This window comes from Seriola aureovittata, chromosome 12, assembly GCF_021018895.1.
Source record: "Seriola aureovittata isolate HTS-2021-v1 ecotype China chromosome 12, ASM2101889v1, whole genome shotgun sequence".
NCBI classification, from domain to species: Eukaryota; Metazoa; Chordata; class Actinopteri; order Carangiformes; family Carangidae; genus Seriola; species Seriola aureovittata.
In genome coordinates this window covers 19,001,914-19,024,271 of record NC_079375.1, presented here as the reverse complement: position 1 = coordinate 19,024,271, position 22,358 = coordinate 19,001,914, and the positions used below count along the sequence as shown (strand labels likewise).

The window sequence follows — 22,358 nt, the reverse complement described above, 5'->3', positions numbered from 1 at the left end:
CAAGGTCAAGTTTTCAAATCTAGACTTGGTCTGAATGTTGCCCTGAAGTTTATGACTCTGTGCGTGTGTGAGTGAGTGGGAGGTTATGTGTATGTGTGTGTGTTTGTGAAAGTGTACAAAACACTAAATAACAGATTGTGAAATTGCCTCACTAATTTGTATTCTGTTCAGCCATCCAAGACTGCGCCGTAGGCGTTTGAAAATCCACAATAGTGCAAGAAAGTGAAGCACGCTGACCACCAGCTGGATGAGTCACTCGCGGCTGCACTACAAGTGTGTACCGCCCACTAACCTTTAAAAGAAGACGGCGAAGAAAGACACTTGCTTTCATAACCGCAGAAGGGGAGTGAAAAGGTTTTGCATCCCTTCCAGCTGTGAGTATGCAGATTACACAAAGAAATCCCCTTCTCCGCCAACAGATGTAAAAGCTCCCAAAGGACAGCGGTCCATAGTTACATTACGTCTCGCTCTGGGATGGACTGAATGGACAGAGCAAAGAGAGGGAAGCTTGCTGCTACTTGGTGAGAATGTCTGCTGCATTATCCTTAAGTGTGCAGTATCACTCTCTGAACCAAATGTCTCTGATAGTTGCATTTCATTGATTCAGATACTGGTTATCTGGTAATAATGGAAAATTGGTAAAAAATTAAAAGAAAACATTTATGTGTTAGTGTTTTTGGAAATGTGTCCCTAAGTTCACTGGTGGCACATAAACACCACTCCATGTTTATGTTTCCACTGCATTAGTCTAATGTGGGTGTGAGTCAGATACAATGAAGCTAGTATAACAGCGTTTTAACAAGTCTTCTGTTCCTTTAATGTCGTTGCTAAGACTTAAAATCGACTAGTAAACAGATATTGTTGCTCTGGAAACACAAGGTAGCCAACTGTATGTTCAAACCCACACACCACTAATTGTAATGAGAAAACAAATTAATGGCATCTTGTGTGTCCTACTAAAGTGATCCTTTTCATGCGATGTGAAATAAGCACATAAATGCTACACCAATTTAAATGACTAAATTCTAATTATCATTTAAGTAAAGGTGACTTTATATACGCATACTGTCAAATGACAGAGGGAGACATACAGTGGGTCGAAAACCTTCTAGACACACCTTCCTCTCATAACATCTAACAACAGTCGGACTCCCGGACTCTTAATAATAAGGTTAAATTGCTTTAGGATCTTTTTGGAATCTAAGTCCATACACTACTGTTTTTTGTATGTTACATTGATGTGTGTTAATGTATAATATTGCTGACACTGAATTGAGCTTACCTTCAATGCCAAAAACTAATTCCAGTGACCTCAGTCTCCCATTAAAGTAATGAACTGCCCATGAAACATTTACATAACGTGATATACAGTATTTACATGATAGTAAATCAACTACTGCAGATGTATGAAACAGACTTAAGACTAAAGACAATCCAGAGGTCAAACACGGGTCTTTGCACATCTGTCAGTTCTCTTCTTCCATATTATCATCAAGGCTCGGACCAATGGACACTGATGATTTTCTCTTTTTGTTCCCTGATTTTTAACCCATGGGAAACATTCTTCCTTCCTCAGTAGATCAAAGACGGCTGAGTCAGATGCCAGGGGCCAGATCAATTATCCCAGGCAGCCATTTCCACTGTCCTCTCCCTCTGACACACCAGAAAAATCTGGGCCCTATCAAAGGCTGAAGGGGCCATCAGCCAGCCAAGCAAACTATTTTCCTCCATTTTACTTTACCGTTACCTTCCACTGCTCATTTTCTTTTCCCCAGCTATTATCCCTTTACTCTATTTAACTTTATCCTTTCCATCTATCTTTCCTCTATTCTCTCATCCTTTAATCCAACGTCACACCATCAGTTTCATCTTGCCATTCTATGCCCTTTCCATTCTCTACTATAAATGTATTGTCCTTTTCTCCTTATTTTTTATCCCCATTTTCTCACTCATGACTAATGTCCTCTGGTCCCTGAAAGTCACACAGCAGTGGTGGAAAATAAAGTTGGTGTGCCTGATTCTGGATTGTCCGGTTAGACAGAAGCATCCTGCACCAAAGTAATGAGGGGAGTTTAGCTTTTCTGCCTGGGTAGAAGATACATTTAAGGTTTGTACAGCTTCTTATGCAAGGTTTAGCCCACTTGCTACAACTTAAGTTTTTCATATAATTACATTTGCAACATTTTACTGTTATTTCACAGTAAATTGGGGAAACCCTATCGCTGTGTCTGAAAATACTGTCTGAGATTAAATTATTAATATTATTAATATTATTAATGTATTAATGTATTTTTTCTCCATTCACAAATCTTTAATACTGCATGCTTTGGAAAATGTTCCATAATGATGTCAAGTAATTATAATTGTTAATAAATGGGCTAAACCGTGTAAAAAATAATGGTATGGTTCTTTAAATACCACTACCTTTATTTTACTGACTCTATGATGAGCTTTAATAAGTGCTCCCATTGTCCTGGAGTTGAATAGGCTCAGAAAAATCTCACAGCGATACTAGAGACTCTTCAAGAAGAACTGAATGAAAGTGCTTATGAAAGCTTTTTTCAGTGACAAAGGTTTTAACGTAGGGGACACAGGGGCCATTAAAAAAGAATGCTTTTTGTAATGCATTAAGAGATAAGGGAGAGCCTGTTCTGTCATTCAGTCTGACCCTTGTGATTAAGAGGCCAATCCACAGCCCATCATTTAAGCGTAGCAATCACAATGTTTCAAAGGACACACAAAAGATTTATTGTGTGGTGAATTAATTCATAATTATTAGTCTGGCAACATCCAAACATGAGAGAACAGGAGAGCCTCGTAATTCAGGAGAAAATGGCAATGTAACGTGAAAAAAAAAAAAAAAAAAATCACTCTCTTGCCAGAGACAGACAGAAGAAAAATGAACATGTGTAACAGTCATTGGTTTTTCTCAACTGTCCTTTCCACATTAAGCATTTAAACCATTCAAAGCATCTAAAACATCCACACTATAGATTAATGTTGTCCTCTAAATCCCTTTACTAGAATGGCTTACATTTCCACAGAGAGGAATGTACAGAATGTGATCAGAGGTTAGACTGCTATGCGCTATAAAAAAAACAAAAACATAACTCAGACACATTTAGACACACAGAGCATTAAAAATTCTACTGCTAAGTGGTGCTAGAGCTGAGTTTTGTTGTGCACCAAACACTCCTCTCATTTTGGACCCTTTTATATTTGAACACCCACTCAGTGTGTCTCAGATTTTTCTGCTGTGAGTCGTCATTCCATTATCTTTTAGGATGTGTGTGTTTGTGTGCGAGTTAAATAAGTTGAAGATTTTCACTTTCATTACTTGACAATGATTTAAATACAAGCTCACCAGTTTCTCCTTGAAGACCATCTGCCGGAACCACTTGAAATCCAGTGGTTTGAACGCAGAGAAAACAAAAAGTGAGTCTTTTTCGTAGTTTTCAGGTATCTGGATAGCCCCCTCTGGATAGGTAATCCTCATGGTGGTTTTGGTCCCTACGTCTCTGTCATAACCACTTACTGGTGCCGAATTCAACCTGCCAGCACAAAAATTGTCTTAGTGGGAAGAATTCATTCTTCAAAGAGCCAATAAGGTCCATGACACAGGAAGTTAAGTATTTGAGATGTTGTCATTTATACTTAACCAACTACAGACTATGCACTGAATTGAAGGAGTCGTCTCACCTCACTACAATATCGTACTCATCTATGCGGGACCCCAGAGACTTGTTGAACAGGATGCCCCCGTTGCCCACGATGATGCATCTTTTACAGCTGAGACTGGAAGGCGGGAGGGACAGAGGTTAGTAATATCAAGAAGTGATGGACAGGCAAAACAGGACTTCATGTGGACATGGGTGAGTAATTACCTGTCCAGCGCCTCTCCAAGTCCATAATTTTTCGTGGCAGTTAAAATGCTGTCTATGATTCTTTCTGCAGAGGAAAAGAAGAAACACTCACCATGAAGAGTACAATTAAGGTGATCACCTACACTGCACTGCAGTACATTATATTAAAAAAAATCACTTTGTACTTGAGCATATTGTGTATTTTATTCCCTGGAGCAGTTTGTGTATAAATACGTTGGTTTATAAATGCTTTCTTGGCAATGAAAGGACAGTGGCATATCTCTAGTGTCAAATTCTCTCCATCCAAGGTACTGTATCACATAATCTAGGATCAAAAAATATACTGTTATCCTCAAGGTTAGTCGTATTATGCGCTCACTCCCCTTATGGAGCAGGACAGCAGAGTAACATCACAGATTAGATGTTTTCTTAAGTGAAAATTATATATTTGAAAAGCCAGGACCGAGGGACCCTGTTCCTTTAGAAGATGTATAAACTGACGAAAGCTCCAACATACCACTAGAGATATAGCAATCTAGGTGGTCTTAACACAGTTGGAGAAGAGAACGCCTCTGTCCGTTTATTCAGTCACAGATAAGGAGTGACCAATCAACCCACAGGAATAATGGTGATGGGAGAAAATGGAGAGGAGTGAATCTGGGAGAAACAGACATACAGGGTTCAGCATGGTATGCGTGTGTATGTAGAAACTCTCCCATAAAAGCACTCAGAGAGGAATGCTGTTTTCAAACAAGCACATTCTCCTGGTTAAGTGGGCGATGTTGAGCTTGTCTCCCTGCGTGGCCAGCACCCCTCTGATCGCAGGGCGAGAAACGGGGATGTTTAGCCATAGCGCGCATTCCTGCCATGTTCTACAGGGCATTCTGCTAGAGTCATGCTTCTAGTGTTAGATATTACAATTATTTCTCTTTCCTCTTGGCCATTTTAGGCCTCTCATACTTGTAAAACATAACATCCCAAATGTGCAGATTCCATTACAGTTGCTATCTTTAATCCAACAGTATTGTAGTAATGCGGAAACACCATAGAAGGACAACATGGATTATACTACTATGATACTATGACTACCTTTCCTTTATTTGCATACCACATGAAAAGGCATTGTTAAAAAATGAGTGGAATTTTCATTGCCCTCTGTCTGCAAAGGGGGGCCAAGAGAAATAGCAAAAGTGAGAGTTAAGGGAAGAGTGAGAAGAGGAAAGTTAAGACTGGGGCCTCAAAGCAGTTTGTAAGACATATTACAGCCCCATTCACCCTGGCTAACGATCCTAATGATTAACCTGCTGAGGAGAGGCGAGCAGAGAAACAGCCCATTGTTTGGATGTGGTGTCGATGTCTGGCGTCAAGCATCACCCCGAGCAACATAAACACAAGACCGTGGACCACACCTGGATCCAAGCGAGTGAAATGTGAAAAATCACAATGGGCAGGACTCTCTTCCAGAGGACGACATGGAAGCTAATTGTTATAAGTACGCGGGGTAAACATTTCAGCAAAGTATGTCTCGTGGTAGAGCCAGAGACAAATGGCTGTAGGTTCAGACATTAGTCCAACATGGAACTCTTGAAATGACAAAAATCTTTACTGGCAACATAGAGGAACGGCGGAAGCGTCGCATAACACATAAACACAGAGACATTGTTGGGAAGAGCGTAGCCTAAACAATATAAAGAACCATGTGATTAGAGAGCGGTATTTGTTAGGCCTTCACTTAAGCAGGCCTTATACTCAGCATCGGCTGCCATGGGCCTGCGTGTAGACTGTAAATCTGAGGTGTGGTCAAATCTTTGGCACCAGTTCACAATGACTTTCTGGCTGAATCATGTTTCATCTTAACTATGTGTCAAGTTGTGTAACAGCCTGTGTGTCTTCTTTTGGTAAGGATGCTGAGACTGAAAACACCAAATGACATAGTGATACCACTTATCAGACGAAAATCAAACACCTGAATTAGCAGGTGAGGACAACGTCACTGATTTGCTGAAATAGTTACAACTAGAAAGTAAAAGGAGGTTTTACACACCTGACTCAACTGGCAAGGATTTGTGAGACCCTGATGTTCATTATAGGTCAGCAATGGTTATGACGCTACAAGCAAAGATAAAATTACCTATAGATGTTATATTTTACCAAAATATTTTTCTTGCCCTGGTCAATAAAGGCAAAAGTGGGAATGTAATTTCTAAGATAAATATAAACTTGTTCACCTGCTGTTGTCTCATGTTACAAAGATAAAGCAGGGAATTACACCTCAAACTTGCACATCAAAATTATGTTTATGTGCATGTGCAAGCAAATGAAACATCAGTATTAAGCTAAATCAAGAGCGATTCAATTACTTAATAGAATTTCATCATTTCTCAATTATTTTATTTGTCATTGTTATACTTTGGTTTATCTATTTCTCATCATTTTTTATCTTTTTTAAATCTCGCTATTTTCATTCTAATGTGCATTAGTCTCATATTGTTTTACTGTTTGCATTTGAACTGTCTTATCAGCTTGTCAGTCATCTGTAAAGCTCCTGAATCGTACTAACCTGTAAGAGGTGCTAAACAAGTAAAGTTTGACTGACTGATCAACATCTTCTCGTAGGAAATACCGTATGAAGGCCTCTTTCAATTATCTCTATGCCTTTGGCCAACAAAGGTGGTCATTCCATCTGTATCTATTAAATATGAGTGCTGCAAAGCCCTGTGCAGTAGTGGGCACATCATGCAGTGCTGGTACTCTGGTTATTTTAACAGTCAACATCAGCTTTTGCAAGTATACATAAACTTCTATAATCTTGTGTACACCAAACTGGATGATAATTCAATATTGCGCACGGCTTCCTGGCGTTACACACAACTATCTCTCCAGACATTAGGGGAACTGAAGACACACCAGCATGGAGACGTATCAAACAAAGCAGCTGAAACAACTCAGTTTTAAACTTGTGTCTTCAGCAATTTGTGTCTTTCCTCCCTTCAGGTTTCCTGAATATAGCACATGAAGAGCTTATTCTTCACGCCCTGGCACACTCACTATCAACAGTTCAGTTTATCAACATAAGTTGCAGTAGGTGGTAAGATGACGTACATAACTGTCAGCCTAACTGAAATGGAACAGGAGGATGCTAATGAAAATACAACTAAACACTACTAGAACATTTAAGCATTATTAAGCACAATTGTTTTGTCTTTTTAGCTAAATTTTCTATATTTGTGAAAATGTGCCAAAGAGAACTGAGTGAGTTTAGAAAAATAACTCTTTAACCGAACAACATCATGCAAACAGCTTCACTAAGTTCACTTTAGACTGCACCCCAAATTAAATGTTATTCTTTCGAAATAAATCCTATCTGCAGCTTTTCACAATTAATGCAAAATTTAACCAGTAACACATGTTGACCGTTCAGTGTCTGACTGGCATCCTGACAGCAGCTTTTCTCTGAGACCAAATCAACACAGCTTTACTGTTCTCAGGCTATGGTTGATGTGTGCCAAAAGATACCTCCTGGCAGGAGAAAAAGTAAAAATAAAACTCCCGCCCACCACCACCTCTTCGTGTTCCCAATTTGGAATCCTTTGTGGCGTTCTATTCAAGATCCACACGTATCATCTCTCCACATGGGTACCACTAAAAGGGAAACCCCACTGCCGTCGCAGTCCATGGAAAAAACAGAAACCAGGTGTGACACTCACACAGGGAGTGCTCTTTTGATAGCGATTGAGGCTGCGTGTGTGTGTGTGTGCGTGTTAGTATGACAGCGGAGAACTTGCTGGAGCACAAAGGTAACATTCAGTGTACTTTCAGCTTCTAAGTACTGGAAAATATGTGACAGAGCATGTCACTGAATCCAGGTTAATGTTATCTCTTCACTTCCCATGATATTATGTACTGGTTTGATATCTGCAGTGCTGAAGTATGTTAAGGTCACAGAACAAGCACAGTGTGTGGAAACATAATAGTTTGCTGGCCCTAAGACAGAACTCATCCAGCAAACAAAGGCTCATCATTTAAAAGCTTGTTATTATGACAAACGCAGACGCCAGTGCATGGATTCTAGATAAAAATAAATATTCATACAATCTAACTTACAGGCACGGAACAGTACGAGTATCATGAATGGACTGCCAAATGTCTTATTACAGCCTGGACAGAGGGTTATAACACTGGCTGAGGCAGAATTCAAGGCTGAAAACTGGCCGGGGATTTAAGAAACATAACCTACCATACAGCAGGTTACTTTCATGGCATTTGCCAGTTACTGATACAGAATGTCAGTAATGCCAATTCTGACACAGCCACTAGCAAATGTCCTTCCTGAAAAATCCTCTGTTGTGGAATCTGTTGTGAAAGAGCATTATGAACTACAATTTCTGCAAACAAAACTCCGAAGTCAAACAATGACCAAGCATGGAAGATGCAAGATAAGAGATTTGGTTATTGCTTACATTAAAAAAGCTGATGTTTGGGAACTGCCTTAAATGTTGGACAGTCCATGAATAAGACAATAGTAAAAGTTTTCAGAAACAGACTTCGTTTGCATCACTTTTTCATGGTAACACAAGTTTGGAAAAAACTAATGGTAACTAAGTGTGCACTGTGATGGATTAGCCCTCTCACCTTGTCTTAACTCAGGATAGGACACAGTAACAAGCCTGAGGAAAAATGTATTCTGCCAAAAACACCAGCCTTGCAACAATGAAAAATGACGAAAAGTGCAAAGTGGCAGAACTTTGGCATTCTCTCCTGCTGAACCATCAGAGTGAAACCTTGATGATGAAAAGGGCTGAAACAAGCAGGTATTCGGACAAAATAAGCAGATTGGTTTCATACATCTGAACCACTGCCCACATCCCAGACATCTTTCAAAATGGAAAAACCAAATGGCAATTCTATAAAATAACTTGTCTCATAAGAGATGTTGACACTTTGTTGATTGACCTAGATCGGATAAGTAGATACAGTATGAGAAGCCAACTGATGCCTGCTGATAAGAGAAGATGGTTGGCAGCCCTTACTTTTCCTTTCATCACCTCCACTGACTGTAGTGTAATGCTGGCAACGTGAAACAAAAGCGTAAAAAAAAAAAAATCAGAGCAATATTGAAAACATGCGACGCTGAGCTTGATACCAACACAATCAGATGGTTTATTACTTTAAGATACCAGGCACCACAGGCCCAAAGTACTGTACCATGCAGCAACTGTCACGCTCCAACACAGCATCTAAACCGTAAACACAGGCTCAGTACTTGCTTTAAAGGAACACTACACAGATTTTACACATGAAGTTCAGTTTACTAATCATGAAAAATACTACTCAACCTGTGACAACAGTTGTATAAAAATCCTCTGTGGCTCTGGAGGTAGCTTTTCTAAGTGTGAGAAAATAACTGCTAATATCATCAGGGTTATCTTGACTTAAGCTTGAGGCAAATATTTACCACAAAACTGCACAAAAAACCTAAGATGTGGAGTTGGAAAGAAGAAGGCAAAAGGTTTAACAAAAGATGCAGTGAAATTGCATTAGGGGAAATGTAGTAGTCAGCAGTGTTGGAGCTTGAACCACACTAAGGACTAAAAGTCAGGATATCTCAGCTTCTGCTGCTTTGATTTGACTTTTTTTTTTTAATGTGTGTCTTGTGAATTCCCCCAATTAAAGAAAGTGCAATATTCACCGTTGGAATACACCTTTAACACAAACATGCCTACATATACCAAATCAAAAAGAAGTCGTTATCTTACGTTTGTATAGACACCAGCCTTGAGAGCACAAATGATTTAAGTAATGTACAGTTAATATCATTAGTGGAGGGTAACTGATGTATTGAATATTTCTTACCTTGTGTTTTAAAACCAAATGGAGGCAAGTAATTGCTGACTTTTGCTAGACGTTTGAAGTTCCGATCAAGAAACATGGGCGCTGGTTTCATGAACCTGCAAAGGGAGGAAAGGATGAAAATAAGAAGGTGAAAGACTGAAAGAGTTTTCATCAGCAGATACAAAGAACGAAATGCATCATGTTGCAATTATGACTTTTCCCTGGTAAACCTTTTCTGTCATTAAGAATTATTTATTCTTTTGTGCATTCCCCGGCCACATCCTTTCTCCTCTTCATAGACTCTGCTCCACCTGTGATCATAGTGTTAATGTCCTGGGCAAAGTTTAAGCCACTAAGTGATAAACAAATTCACTTGTTCCACTGTAATTAATCTAATAACATCCGCACCTCCTGTGCACTGCCAAATCTTCCCAAAACAAGCACAGACATTAGCAAGGTAAAAAACTAAGTGGGTAATACAAGATAATACAAAGAGACACAGAAGGCAGCCGCAGTGCATAACCCATCAACATAACCTCTCCACCCAAGTCTAAATCACAGATGACACAGAGTTTTGATAAATCTGTCAAGACAATTTACTCGTGCCAGAATGCTTTTCCTCAAAAGATCTGGGGCAATGGTGTTTGTACAAAGTGAATTAGAGTGGAGGAAGTTGTTCTCTAACAAGAACTTTCTCAGAGACTTGAGACTAAAATTTAAAATGCCTTTGTTTGCCCGTGACAGAGAACACAGTTTCAACTACTCAAGCCAGAAGCCAGTCATCGTGCCCCATTAAAGAACAAACTGATTTTCAAAAATACGCCTGTGATCCATGTTTTTAATGCCCCATGAACTGCTACTTCCAGCATCGCCTCTTCCTTATCCTGTGTCCCTGTAGAAGTGTGTGTGTGGGTCCCCCTTTGATTAATTGCAGCACTAAAATCAAAAGAAGCCATTTCCTCTTAGTCACGCCTGCGACCCGAGTGCTGGGCTACGTGCCACTTGTGCGAGTGTGGCTTCAGGATGGATGTGTGTTTTTATGACCTGCTGTCAAGCTGGGGGGACACGAGAGAGCTGTCTCTTTTCTAGCGTTAACATGCACGGAGCACCCTGGACATACTTCTACAACTTTAATGTTGGACTGAAATAATCAGTCAGGACAGAAAAGACAACGCTGGGCGCCGTGGAGAGATCTATAAAGCTGGTGTGTATTATTTTGTTTATGACAAAAGACAGCTACAGGGATTGTTGTACTGTCTCATTAACTGGAACCAGACCACCAGCAACATAACTCCTGCATCTTGCCGAGTGGCTGATGGTTGGCTGCCCTACACATACACACACACTCACAAAAAATGATTGTTCTCCATCACCATCCATAAATTATGGGTCCAACAGCTGACAGACCAAACTAACTAGAAAAGGCATTTTAAACTTTGGAATCAAGAGAGGACACACAAGTACGATCACACTCCCGCGTTTCTCAGCAGGAGTCTGGGATGGCTTGTTACCATAACACTGCCGTGGGTTCACAAGAAATATGTGAAGCTCTGAGGCACAATGACCAAACATGGCTGACATTATTGGGAGGCCTTCCGAATAGCTTCAACCTCTCTTAAGCACCCTAATCGGTCTTTGATACCCTCATTATCCTCCAGCTTTAAAGCATGAGTACAGAGACTCAAGAGGAGAGGCAGTTATGTATGGCTCTCTCGCCTTCTCACATCACCTGACAGGGGCACACATACTCACAGACTTCTGTCCTGCCAAAACAAATGGAGATTCATTAAACCCAAGACTTTTGAGGCCATAAAGGGCTATAAATAACACAGGATCACTGCGAGTCACTGAACCCTGACCGACAGTCAGTCACTGACATCCTGACAAAGCAGAGAGACAGGGGGCTGCTTGTTGTTAAATTAAAAGTGAGGACTCCCAAAACAGCCAACAGGCAGGGATGCATTGTGCTTGCTTCCTTTGCTGGGTCCATCTCTCATTGGCAATATTTTCATAACCGTGCTGCTTGAAGTTCACTGCCAACACTTGATTTAAGGCTCCAATGCAAACAGTTTTGGGTAAAGCAGAGGGAGGGGAGGTGTGGAAAATGAATTGGACTCTGCAAGGGCAAGGGGCTCTAGAGAAGACAAACATGGAGGAAGCAGGAGATGATTAGAGGGAAAGCCACAGGACCTCACTGCTAGAGGTTAAGTAGGTTTTCTCTAACAGCTGAACTGTAGGCCACTCCTATTTAGACAAAATGCTAACAAGAACATTTAAATTGATTTGTTTTCGCCTGATAAACATACAGAGCAGGCTGAGATAAAGAAAAACAAGATGTTAATTGTTTGACTCACTTTCACATAGTACACAAACACACTACATACAGCACAGTTGTGTACATTCAACCACACACTCATGCATACAAACACATACATGTGCACAAACTTACTCAAAGCCCGGCATTAATTTTGCTCATTGACGTGTGTAAGCGGGTTGAAGGTGGTAGTAATCACAGGGCTCCCAGTGGGGGCTCTGTGTTGCACAGAACTTTGATCCGACACGTGCGGCTGATTAGAGGAAGTCATTATGAGGGAGGACATTGTTAACACGTAGCCACTCAGATGGGCAGAGGGCAGTTGCACAAAACTGCTTCGTCTGTCTTGTGAAGTAGCGCTGCAGTTCACAGCCAACATTGCGGATGATGTTTGTGTGTAAGAATGAACAGTCAGTCAAGTCATCCAATAAATACTGTACGTCACATATGTAAATTAAAGTTAAGAGTAATATATTGGAATTTATTGTTAAACTTTTTTTTCCTCATCTAAACTTTGTATCTTCGGGGAATAGATAAATCGGGTTCAATACTTATGCTTGAAAATGGAATTGCAAATTTGTCCCCAAAACTAAGTCAAGAACTCTATTCAAGTGCCACTGGCTATTATTCAGCAATGTGGAAAATTGTCCCACTATTAGCTTAGCTCCAAGAATGCTAATGAGACAATGTCCTATAGATTGAACTGAGATGGGCAGCAAATAGAGGCGCAAAGGAAAATCAAAAGAGCCATCAGAGAAGCCCATGGAGGATTGTGTGGACAGTGTGGGCTTGGTACCAGGAAGCCCATGGTGAGTCAGGACAGGAAGTTGGTTGGTGTCGTTCATAGAGGACGCCTCGAAGGCTCTAGGATATGGTTGGGGAAAGATGGGAGACCTTGTATTCGGGTGACAAAGGTTCTTTTGTATGATGGGGGGATCACAAGGACACAGTTGAGTTTTTGTGGTGGTGGAGAAGATGATAGACACATGATTGAAAGTGGGGGAGATTGTACAGGAATGTGGCGGCTTCTCTGTTTCTGACTGAAACCCCTTAAGGCCAAGTTGGTTTGAGGAGTGACATCATGCATCTTGGTATGCTCGAGTAAAAGTTTTGACTTTTCTTGTGCTGACATTCAATTAAAATGATTTGTTTCTGAAGCTCCTGATTGTGTATGTGAAGTTCTTAAGGTTTAAAAAGGCTTCCAAGTTTAGATAAAGTACACTCGAGGACACCAACGCTTTTCCACCCTGTTTATCTGAAGTTACGTGTTTAAGAAAAGGCAATCCTCCTCACTTAGGATAGATGGTTGTCATCTTGGCTGCTGCATATCCTGGCTTGCACACTCCTTCGGTGAGGTTGCCATACTTGTATGCCAACTCCAGTGGACTATACATTAACAGAACAGAGGGAGAGATTAATCAGACACATCATGATAACTGAATATCAATTACACTGACACATTTCAAAGCCTCAAAGCTGAGCTTGTCAAACAATCTGCTTGAGAGATAGGGAAACGGGTTGCTTAGGAAGTTGGAGAACTCAGCAACAGCTCAGAATATCACCTGTGTGTGTGGCGAGACAAAGCAGAGAGGCCTTGTTCAAATAATCACACTGGCAGCGCTAAAACTAGAACCTCCCGATTACTAGCACGATCATTAATAACCTGATGAATGCCATGAATCTAGTTCAAATAAACAGGGAGATGGGAGAGAAGCCCGCGTCTTAGCACTATGGGAGGCCCAAAATCAGGAGAAGAGGCTCGACTGGGGCCTGCTTGTGCACAATTTGAAGCTCTTTTGTGTTGATATAATACATTTCAATCCTGCTAGAATGTTGTTCCCTTGCAGCTCAACCGTAACTGGTTTCACACTGATAAGTGATTTGGTGAGACAGAAATCTATGGGGCACTTTTCTATCAGGGAGACGACCAGTGGGAATAAATAACCTGTCACAAAACTAACTACTGGCTTAAGATGAATTGCACTATTATATGCATGTGCTCTACTGTTGTAATTAACGACATTGTAGATACAATGTAAGGAGCTGTATTAGACAAACTCAACCCATGTGAAAACCACCTTAAAGTATGTGCTGACATAGTGCTTACAGTGTGTGCAGAGTGAGGACAGACATGCCCTGTGAGAGCCAGGGTGATGATGGCAGCATATGATTATGGCCTACATGGTAATAGAGGGTGGGGGGCAAAGAAAGGGTCTTATCATTGCAGTTTAGAGCAAGAGTGTCAAACCAATTCATCGAATTATATACATATCAACAGACACGCTGACACAATGACAGCTGCATAATGACTCAAGGTAGCATGTTCTCACCCTGACAAACCACAGCCGCTCTGGAGCAAACACTGAAACACTAACTACATCTCAATTCAGACTCATTTCTAAATTTATTACTCAGACCATGTATCAAATTTGTGTATTTGTCACCAGGTTTTGGTTAGAACGCCAATGAGATGCTGTGTGTTTATTTAAAAAAAATTAAATAAATCAAGTGAGATTAATTGGCTGAAAGTTTACATTTTCACATTTCATGTTTTCCCATTGATCAACCAGGATCTGTATGCCTATAAAGTATTCAGTGAAATAAGCTGTAAAACATATCTAAACTAATGGGAGTTCAAGTCTAACTGGGAATTCAGCTTGGTTAATTATAACAAGTTAGGAATATCCCATGCAGTACATGATGGAAAATCGCTAAATGTGCTAAATTAAATGTCAGAAGTATTTACTTTAAAGAGATGTACTCACAGTTTTGTGTCCAACTGCAGCAGAAAGCCCTGCTTATCATACACTGGAAAAGAAAACAGACATAAAAAACCATTACCACATAGGTCTACAAAGGATGTAGATAGAAGAAAATCTTTGGGGTGAAAACCATATAGAGCTGGATCATGAGCACGGGTCATCCAGTCTACATAATTTCAACTATCAGCTCATTAGCTGTAGTTAACAAATCAGTGTATCTTGCACAGGGAAACCAAAATGGCAAATGTAAAAGTAAAAGCATTAGAACTTGTGACAAACAAGACAAGCGAGGTTAGGAAGAAGCCAGCCAAAACAATCTGTTGAGTTTAAAATAAAGTTAGAAAAGAAGTTAAGAGATCACCTATGGACAACCAAAGGGGCAGCCAATAGGTGCCTGGTGAAGCGTTGAGGTAGAAGACAGAGAAGCACAGAAAATTAAGAGATAAATATTTATGGTGAAATGAGAACTTTATTCTAAATGATGTCATTTAAGCATCTACTGCAGTATTATATTTTATAATAATGCATACAGGCTCTATGAAAACACTTGACATATTATATTAACTTCTGTCTGTAAACTGCTGTAATTGCATTAGCATGACTAGGTTTAACATGACCATTAGTTGAAAGTAAGAAAAGCGCAGTATTACTCCTGTGGTTGCGGATCTTGTCTTCACAGAGAAGCTGCAGGAGAAAGATGGGAATGCGTGACGGCTGGTTAGGAGGGATCCAAGCACTGCCCTGGAGGATGGGGACTTTGCGATAGCAGCCAAAATGAGCGTGTGTGTGTGTGTGTGTGTGTGTGTGTGTGCATTATGTTTCTGTTGAAGCATAAGGCAGCCAGAGGGCCGAATCAAACAAAACAGCTTGGGAGAAATTAAAGGGGCTAAGGTCCAAGCAGTAAGACAAATGTTGGTTTCTGGAACCCTTCAGTTTTATGCACCAAAACTCCTGCAGACTGCTTCACTTGATAACCATTTGTTATCAACCTGAGACAACAGAGGGCAGTGTTGTATCACACTGCACCTTCATGAGGAGGATGATGACTGAGTAGATGTTCAACTCATCCCTATTTGTCAAATTTTCAATTTTATAACTATAACTACGGTACTTGAATTTACTTTGAAAACCTGAAAAGATTGCTTTTCCTGTTAGTAAAAGATCTGGTTGATAAAGCTACTTTTTCCTCCAACTGCAAATGAGGCTTCAGTATTGCAGGGTTTTAAAAAGTTCTGAAATTTTCTTTTAAATGGCAGAGGGACAAGAAAGGCCATGATCATATCTGGCATTAACATACATCTTGGGTGAGTAAAGGTGTGAACCTAAGACCCACTAAGGACATGTTGAGATCTGATCACTCAGACCACATTCAGAGTTGGTCTGGGCCGCATATGTCCACCTTCTTTTAGCAGTGTGTATACTAAAAGGTGTCTTGGGCCACATTGAACAACACTGTGAAATTCTAGAAAAGCTCATAGAGATATACGATGAGGGTGTCAAACATCTTGGCCAATTTGGTTTGCCTGGAACACACCCAGGAATAGATCCAGTCTGTATTGTATTGATTTCTTCTTCTTTTTCTAATTTCCAGCAGACCAGGCATGGGAGGCACATTCCTCCCACCAGTTAAAAATAACATATTTGGTCTTTGCAAACAGAAATGATGTACGTGTTTATTTGCATATGAAGCCAGGTAGTGAGATCTGATCACAAGTGGTCACTCGAGCACATGTGGAGACGCATTCTAATGCCAGGTGTGAACTGATATACTTGTGATCGGATCACTCGAGGCGCATGTTAATGCCAGGTCTCAACAGGGCCAAAGATGTGGACGGGTTAGGTTGGTGGGGCTTCAGTTGTACCTGAGCCTACTATTCGTCCCACGCTGATTTCTGGTTCCACCTCTGAAACACAAAAGGGTCAGTTAGCACCATTTGAGGTCGGTCTGATAATGGGAGCTTTGGACTTAAATATAAAGCCAACTGCAAATGCCAGACTTTACAGAGTGAGAAGAGGAGGCAGAGGAGGAGAGGTTAGTAGGCTTAATCCCAGTAGGTTGAATTATAATTCCGCGTTTCAATCATTATTCAAAGATGAATAGCCCAATGAAGTGGAAAATTAAGAGCAGAACACCCCCATTGTGTTTTTGCGATTAATATGGTGGTATATGGGGTTACTGATGAGGACTCAATGAGTGAATGAGCACAAACATTTTTGATAGTAAAACAAATGTAAGAATTACGATAGCTAGGTGAAAGTGGTAAAAATGGAAAGCTTTCATTGTTGAGTTAGCAGAGATTTATATTCCATAAAAAAACAAAGCCCTACAGCCCAGTTTAAAATCACCCGCTTCACTACAGTCACCCAGTATAAAGGCAGAGTCCCATTGCCTCTACCTGTAATTCTTTTCACTTCAGCCTTTTTAGTCAGGACTACAGTTGTCTCTTCTGCATCACTCTCTGTAAACAAAAGGGGGTTAAGACACTGAAGTAAGACCATCATCACTGTAGAACTGTGGAAGCAACTATTAATCATACAACTGTTAAACAAGTCCAAAGTGCTCAGAATATAAAAAAAAATGTTTTCAACAGCAGCTTCAGCACAAGACAGACAGTGGCTGCGCACAAGTACAGATGCACACAAACAATCGGCAAACACAGACAAAAACAAACCAAATATACCAATATATCATATCTGAACATGCTTAAAGCCGTGTTCATTAAGCTCAGATTTTGGGAACTACTGTATATTACACCTTTCTACTTCCCCCTTTTTGAAACCATATAATCAGAGGACAGCTACAGTGTCACTTCACCAGAATGCTGACGAATAAGCTCAACAAAACCACAAAACCCTTCAAAACAGGGCAAGGACAAAAGGTTCTCCTTCTGACAAAAAGACAGCAAAGTTCTGCAAATTGTTGTACAAAAGTGTATTATAATAGTCTGCAAGCACGACACAGTCTCTCCATGTGAGGGCTACTGGCAGATCATATTTCCCAATTAGTAAACCTCAAACTGCTTCTGTTGATTCTGTAAAGGTGTAACACAACACCTCAGAGACAAGGAAAGGAAATCCCCCATGTTGAAAACCAAGCAGTGGTCATGATTATTTAGAGCACACTCTTTGAGCAGCTGCTGATCACACTACTAAAGAAGCACTGAAAAGGACAGGGGGAAGGAGAATCCCATTTTGAAGGATCATAGTTATAGATGTAAGAACAGAATTAAAAGAAAGTATAAAAACCATTTGTATCAATATCTATTTTTGAAAAATGACAAGAGAATCACTCTTAGCAAACAAGCGGATTAATCTCATAACGACAACATTTTTATGAGCTACTTCAATGTTTTATTTTACAAAAGTTGTTTACGGGTGAATTCGAAAGGTTTAAAAGTTGAGTCTTGTTGGCTACTATGAATAGAAAAGAAATATTAGCAGCTTGGATGGTGGCACACATTCTTTTCTCACCCTTCAGGTGTTAATTTGAAGTGTGATTTAACACCCAGAGGTGGTGATTCTGTTAGTAGCACCAGAGCAAACAAATTATAAAGGAATATGATGTTGGGAAGCCCGAAAAAACGGCTAAAGAGGGAAATCACCCCCACCCCCGCATTCTCATTGGCTCACAAAATGTGTACAAATCAATGACAATGGCTGTATTGTAATGGAATATATTGGCATCCACAACGGGCAATTACAGAGAGAGCTGGAGGTGATAGAAGAAAGCTTCATTAACAACCACAGTTCCTGATCATTCTGATCGTGCAGGCATACATCACTGCATTACTTATACAGCTGCATGAAAAGCCTATTTCCTAATTTTAACGCAGTGATACAGCAGACTGTGTGAATTAATTTCAAGGCTGGTGACCAGGTTTCAATTGTGGTTTCAGAGTTGAATGAGACCAAAAACAACAGCTAGAGAAACAAGTGGCAGGTTACAGGCCCCTTGTGTGTCAGCCATAGTAATTCTCAACCATGTAAACTGAGAGCTCTACTGGAGCAGCGACAATGAGTACAACTTAAGTGGACATGGGTTTCTGTCAAACGACCACTCCAGCTAACAAATGAATGACAATGGTCACATGAACCTGCTCTGAAATTGACACTCTGGGGTACCAAGGCAGAGTGAAAAGAGAGTGTAAAAAAAATGGGAACAAGAAATGCTGCCTCTGGCCATTGATTACAAAAAGACAAAAATCCACCACAAAATCCACCACAAGAATAAATAAATAAATAAATAATAATAAAAAAAATAAATTAAAAAAAATCAACAAAACAGGAACAGAATTCAGCACTGATCTGATCAATAACTGCAGGCACTCCTAAAACATATCCGGATTAATCATTAAATTGGGGTTAGTAAGAAGAGTCGGACAGGGCACAACCTTCTGGATGTGGTGACCATCTGGTGGCTCCTGTCACAGCCCACTTTTATAAGCACCAATCACACACTTTCTACAAGAAACCAGCATGTCAGGGCAAGGGCTTGTTGAAAATGGTAGTAACACAAGATCAGAAAGGCTCTGATTCGGTATTGATATGGCTCATCACTAGGTAAACAGATTTTTCACATGGATTTTATATCCCGGTGAATCCCAAGCCTGTGTTTTGTGGTGCAAGCAGACAGAAACAAAGAGCCCAATACAGTAAATAAGCACACACTAACACTATCAAGCAATGAATGCTTGGTAGTAAAAAAAGGTACAACATAACTACAGGGATACTGATGTATATAATGAGCAGGGTATAAGCCTCTATATGCTCAGTTTGTCCTTGCAGCAGTGACTTGTTCTCTAGCACTATAAATCAAGAACGAAGAAGAGAGATTATCCAGATTTGATCCTCTCAGTGAGACAGCACAGCTTAGCTGACCAGGGAGGAAGGCAGGAGAGACCGTCCACATGCTCATCTTCCCCCTTTGACCCTCTTTAAGCCAAACATCTGGCTCCACAGCACTGCAGAAAGCCAATATTTCTCACTGCAATCAAAGCTCCTCTCCTTTTTGTGCTGCTGAACCGTGCGCTGGGGAGAAAATAAGTCACATTCTTTTGGCTCTCTTCACATCAAAGGGTATCATGCAGCTATTAAAATAAACTGATTGCATATCATTTCAATCCAGTGCAGGTGACAGTACAAGGTTGAATGCATTTTACTTCCCTGATTTAGAATTGTGAATGCTAATGCTAATGCTGACTTCTGAGATAATGGAGCCTTGTCATCATAAACCATTGTACTATGGACCACAGCCAAGGTCATTTGTCAATCAGGTGCTCTGTTAGTGATGAACACACAAAAATAAGTGTTTTTTAATCAATTTTTAAGAAAACTATTTAGTTCAGTTATGGTAGGAAATCTACAATCTATAATGTATATATAAACTTACTCAACACTTAAACTCATTTTCATCAGGCAGTTTGCCACAGCAACCACAAAAAAATAGAAAAAGTGCAACAGCACATCACATAGTGTAAAGGGCAGAGCAAGGTCAAGTGCAGCTATACAGACAGTTTTAAATGCTAAATTTGACTGAGATTTGTGCACAATGGACAGGACAATGTCCACAAGACCAAGAACAGGCATTGTTGGGTTAAAAGATATATATTATTATAAATAACATAATAATCTAGATGGAGGGCATGGTTAGGAATTAAGTTGTAGTGCATGGAGAACCTGAAAGTAAACATATTAGTAGACATCACATACATTTAAAGCTGAATTTGTGCTGGCTTGATGGCCCTTTCAGACAATAACATTGATGGATTCTATTTGTTTATGTATTTTGGCTTTTACACAGGTCTCTGTTATGGTAGAGCTCCATTTTCAAATGTAACAGAATACTTCTACAGACAGAAAACCGATGCTTGCACCACTGGCACATGGCACATAAGACAGTGGAAATCTGCAGACCTTTATCCCCTCACAGTGAGAGCAATGCTGAACAACAGTGATGAGACACCAAGCAAGAAGAGCATTCTCAGTTCTCTCACAGGCTAAGTCACAAATTTTGTTATTTTGAAAGATAATGTTTTTCACCATGACTTGACACCACAACATTTAAAGAGTGAGGTCAAAGTCTGATAAAAAAAGTCTAATATGACAAATATTCCTGCTAACAACAGTTAAAGTAGAGTCAGCTGCTGATAACTAACACTGAGGATAGGGTGGTGCTAACTGGTGGGCCTACACCAGAGCATCAGTCCTGGCATCAACAAGCCATCCTAAATCCTCATATTGCCAACCAGAAAAATAATTCTTCTACTTAAGATCATTGCTACACATTTATGTATTTTTTGCTCCACACAGGCAGCAGTTGGGAAGAGTGGACTTGCCAGGAGGGGGTGCATTACTCTTTTAGAATAAGACTAATCCAAACTGGTTATGTCTGTATATAAGTAGAGGAAAAAAAAAAAACCACTTTAGACAGTGAGTTGTCCTTCTAGCTAGGCTCTCAGTCTGTTTCAAAACAGAGACATTTGTGTTTTCTGTGCCAAATGTTGCTCCCTGACAATGTTTTCCCAGAAAATACAGTCTGTAGGAAGCACAAGCAAAGAAGTTTCAAATTTTTTAAGAGAAATCTTCTAGCCCCCTCTGCTGGATTTTATTAGCTATTTCAGGGAACCCATACAGTGTGTCATAATTGCCCCCCTCCACCATCAAATTTTACCGAATGAAGTATTTCCTGTTGAGCCAAATAGAAACAGTGTAAAAATAGCCAGGTCTTTCATCACTACATTTCGAAAATTTGACTCAAAAACTCAATAGCATATAGTATAATTCAACATTACTAGGGACACTGAGTAATAAAATACACCCATACACACCACAGGTATTTTTAAATGTAAAGAGGAATTTAAATTTTTCAGTTTTGTGTAAGTCTAAGTATGGAAATCTCAAAATACCATTTCCTATCTACAAAAGCAGATGAGAGAATAAGTAGGATGTTTAAGACAAGTTTTGTTCCAGTTCACTAGGTAGGGGTGTCAAGATCTACGTAAGTGCATGCACTAATTTGAAGTGGCAGAGATCAAGGAACAAATGTCTGGTGTACAAGAACATCTGATTAGACTCTCCCCACAACATCCGGTGGTCTGGTTAAGTGGAAGAAAAACACATTTAATATAGATCACAGGCAGGTCTTGCGACATCAACACATTGACTGATATCCTAACGGTTCAGAAGTGAGACTATAAAATAAAATTGAAGACAAAAAAATCACACTGAAATAGACACACAAGTAACTGGCAGTCAGCACAGGGAGGCAATCAGCAAAACAGACACAGATGTCAAACAGACTTGCTCAATAAAAACAAATGGATGATCAGGTGATGAATAAATGTTACAGTCAAACTGGAGATGTCACTTACGAGGCTTCTGGCCCCATACGTGTAGATGTAGCTTCCCAGAGGAGTAATAAATAAAACCCAGGACCAGCATGGGGCACAGGACGAACAGCAGCTTGTGTGTGGGCTTCATGGTCTTGAGTCATTCACATGGCACCATCCAGGTCATCACCTGAAACGACAAGAGGGGAGAGGGACGCTACATTTACTCATCCCCAAAGACAAATTGATCTTACAGCAG

At 40.1% G+C, this 22,358-nt stretch overlaps 1 protein-coding gene across 5 annotated transcripts in view; it reads right to left on the bottom strand.

The window, feature by feature from the left end:
• Positions 1-22,358, bottom strand: part of st3gal3b (ST3 beta-galactoside alpha-2,3-sialyltransferase 3b) — a 48,014-nt gene that overhangs the window by 15,563 nt on the left and 10,093 nt on the right. For 3 of the 5 annotated variants that reach the window (XM_056392026.1, XM_056392025.1, XM_056392027.1), the window contains exons 2-10: positions 22,142-22,289; positions 17,168-17,230; positions 16,634-16,675; positions 14,775-14,817; positions 13,303-13,395; positions 9,717-9,811; positions 3,885-3,948; positions 3,700-3,795; positions 3,365-3,551 (exon numbers count right to left, since the gene is read on the bottom strand). In XM_056392026.1, coding sequence (XP_056248001.1) covers positions 3,365-3,551; positions 3,700-3,795; positions 3,885-3,948; positions 9,717-9,811; positions 13,303-13,395; positions 14,775-14,817; positions 16,634-16,675; positions 17,168-17,230; positions 22,142-22,250 — 792 coding nt within the window. In that variant the 5' untranslated portion in view covers positions 22,251-22,289. The remainder of the gene's footprint in view (positions 1-3,364; positions 3,552-3,699; positions 3,796-3,884; positions 3,949-9,716; positions 9,812-13,302; positions 13,396-14,774; positions 14,818-16,633; positions 16,676-17,167; positions 17,231-22,141; positions 22,290-22,358) is intronic. The other 2 variants (XM_056392028.1, XM_056392029.1) reach the window with 2 other exon arrangements.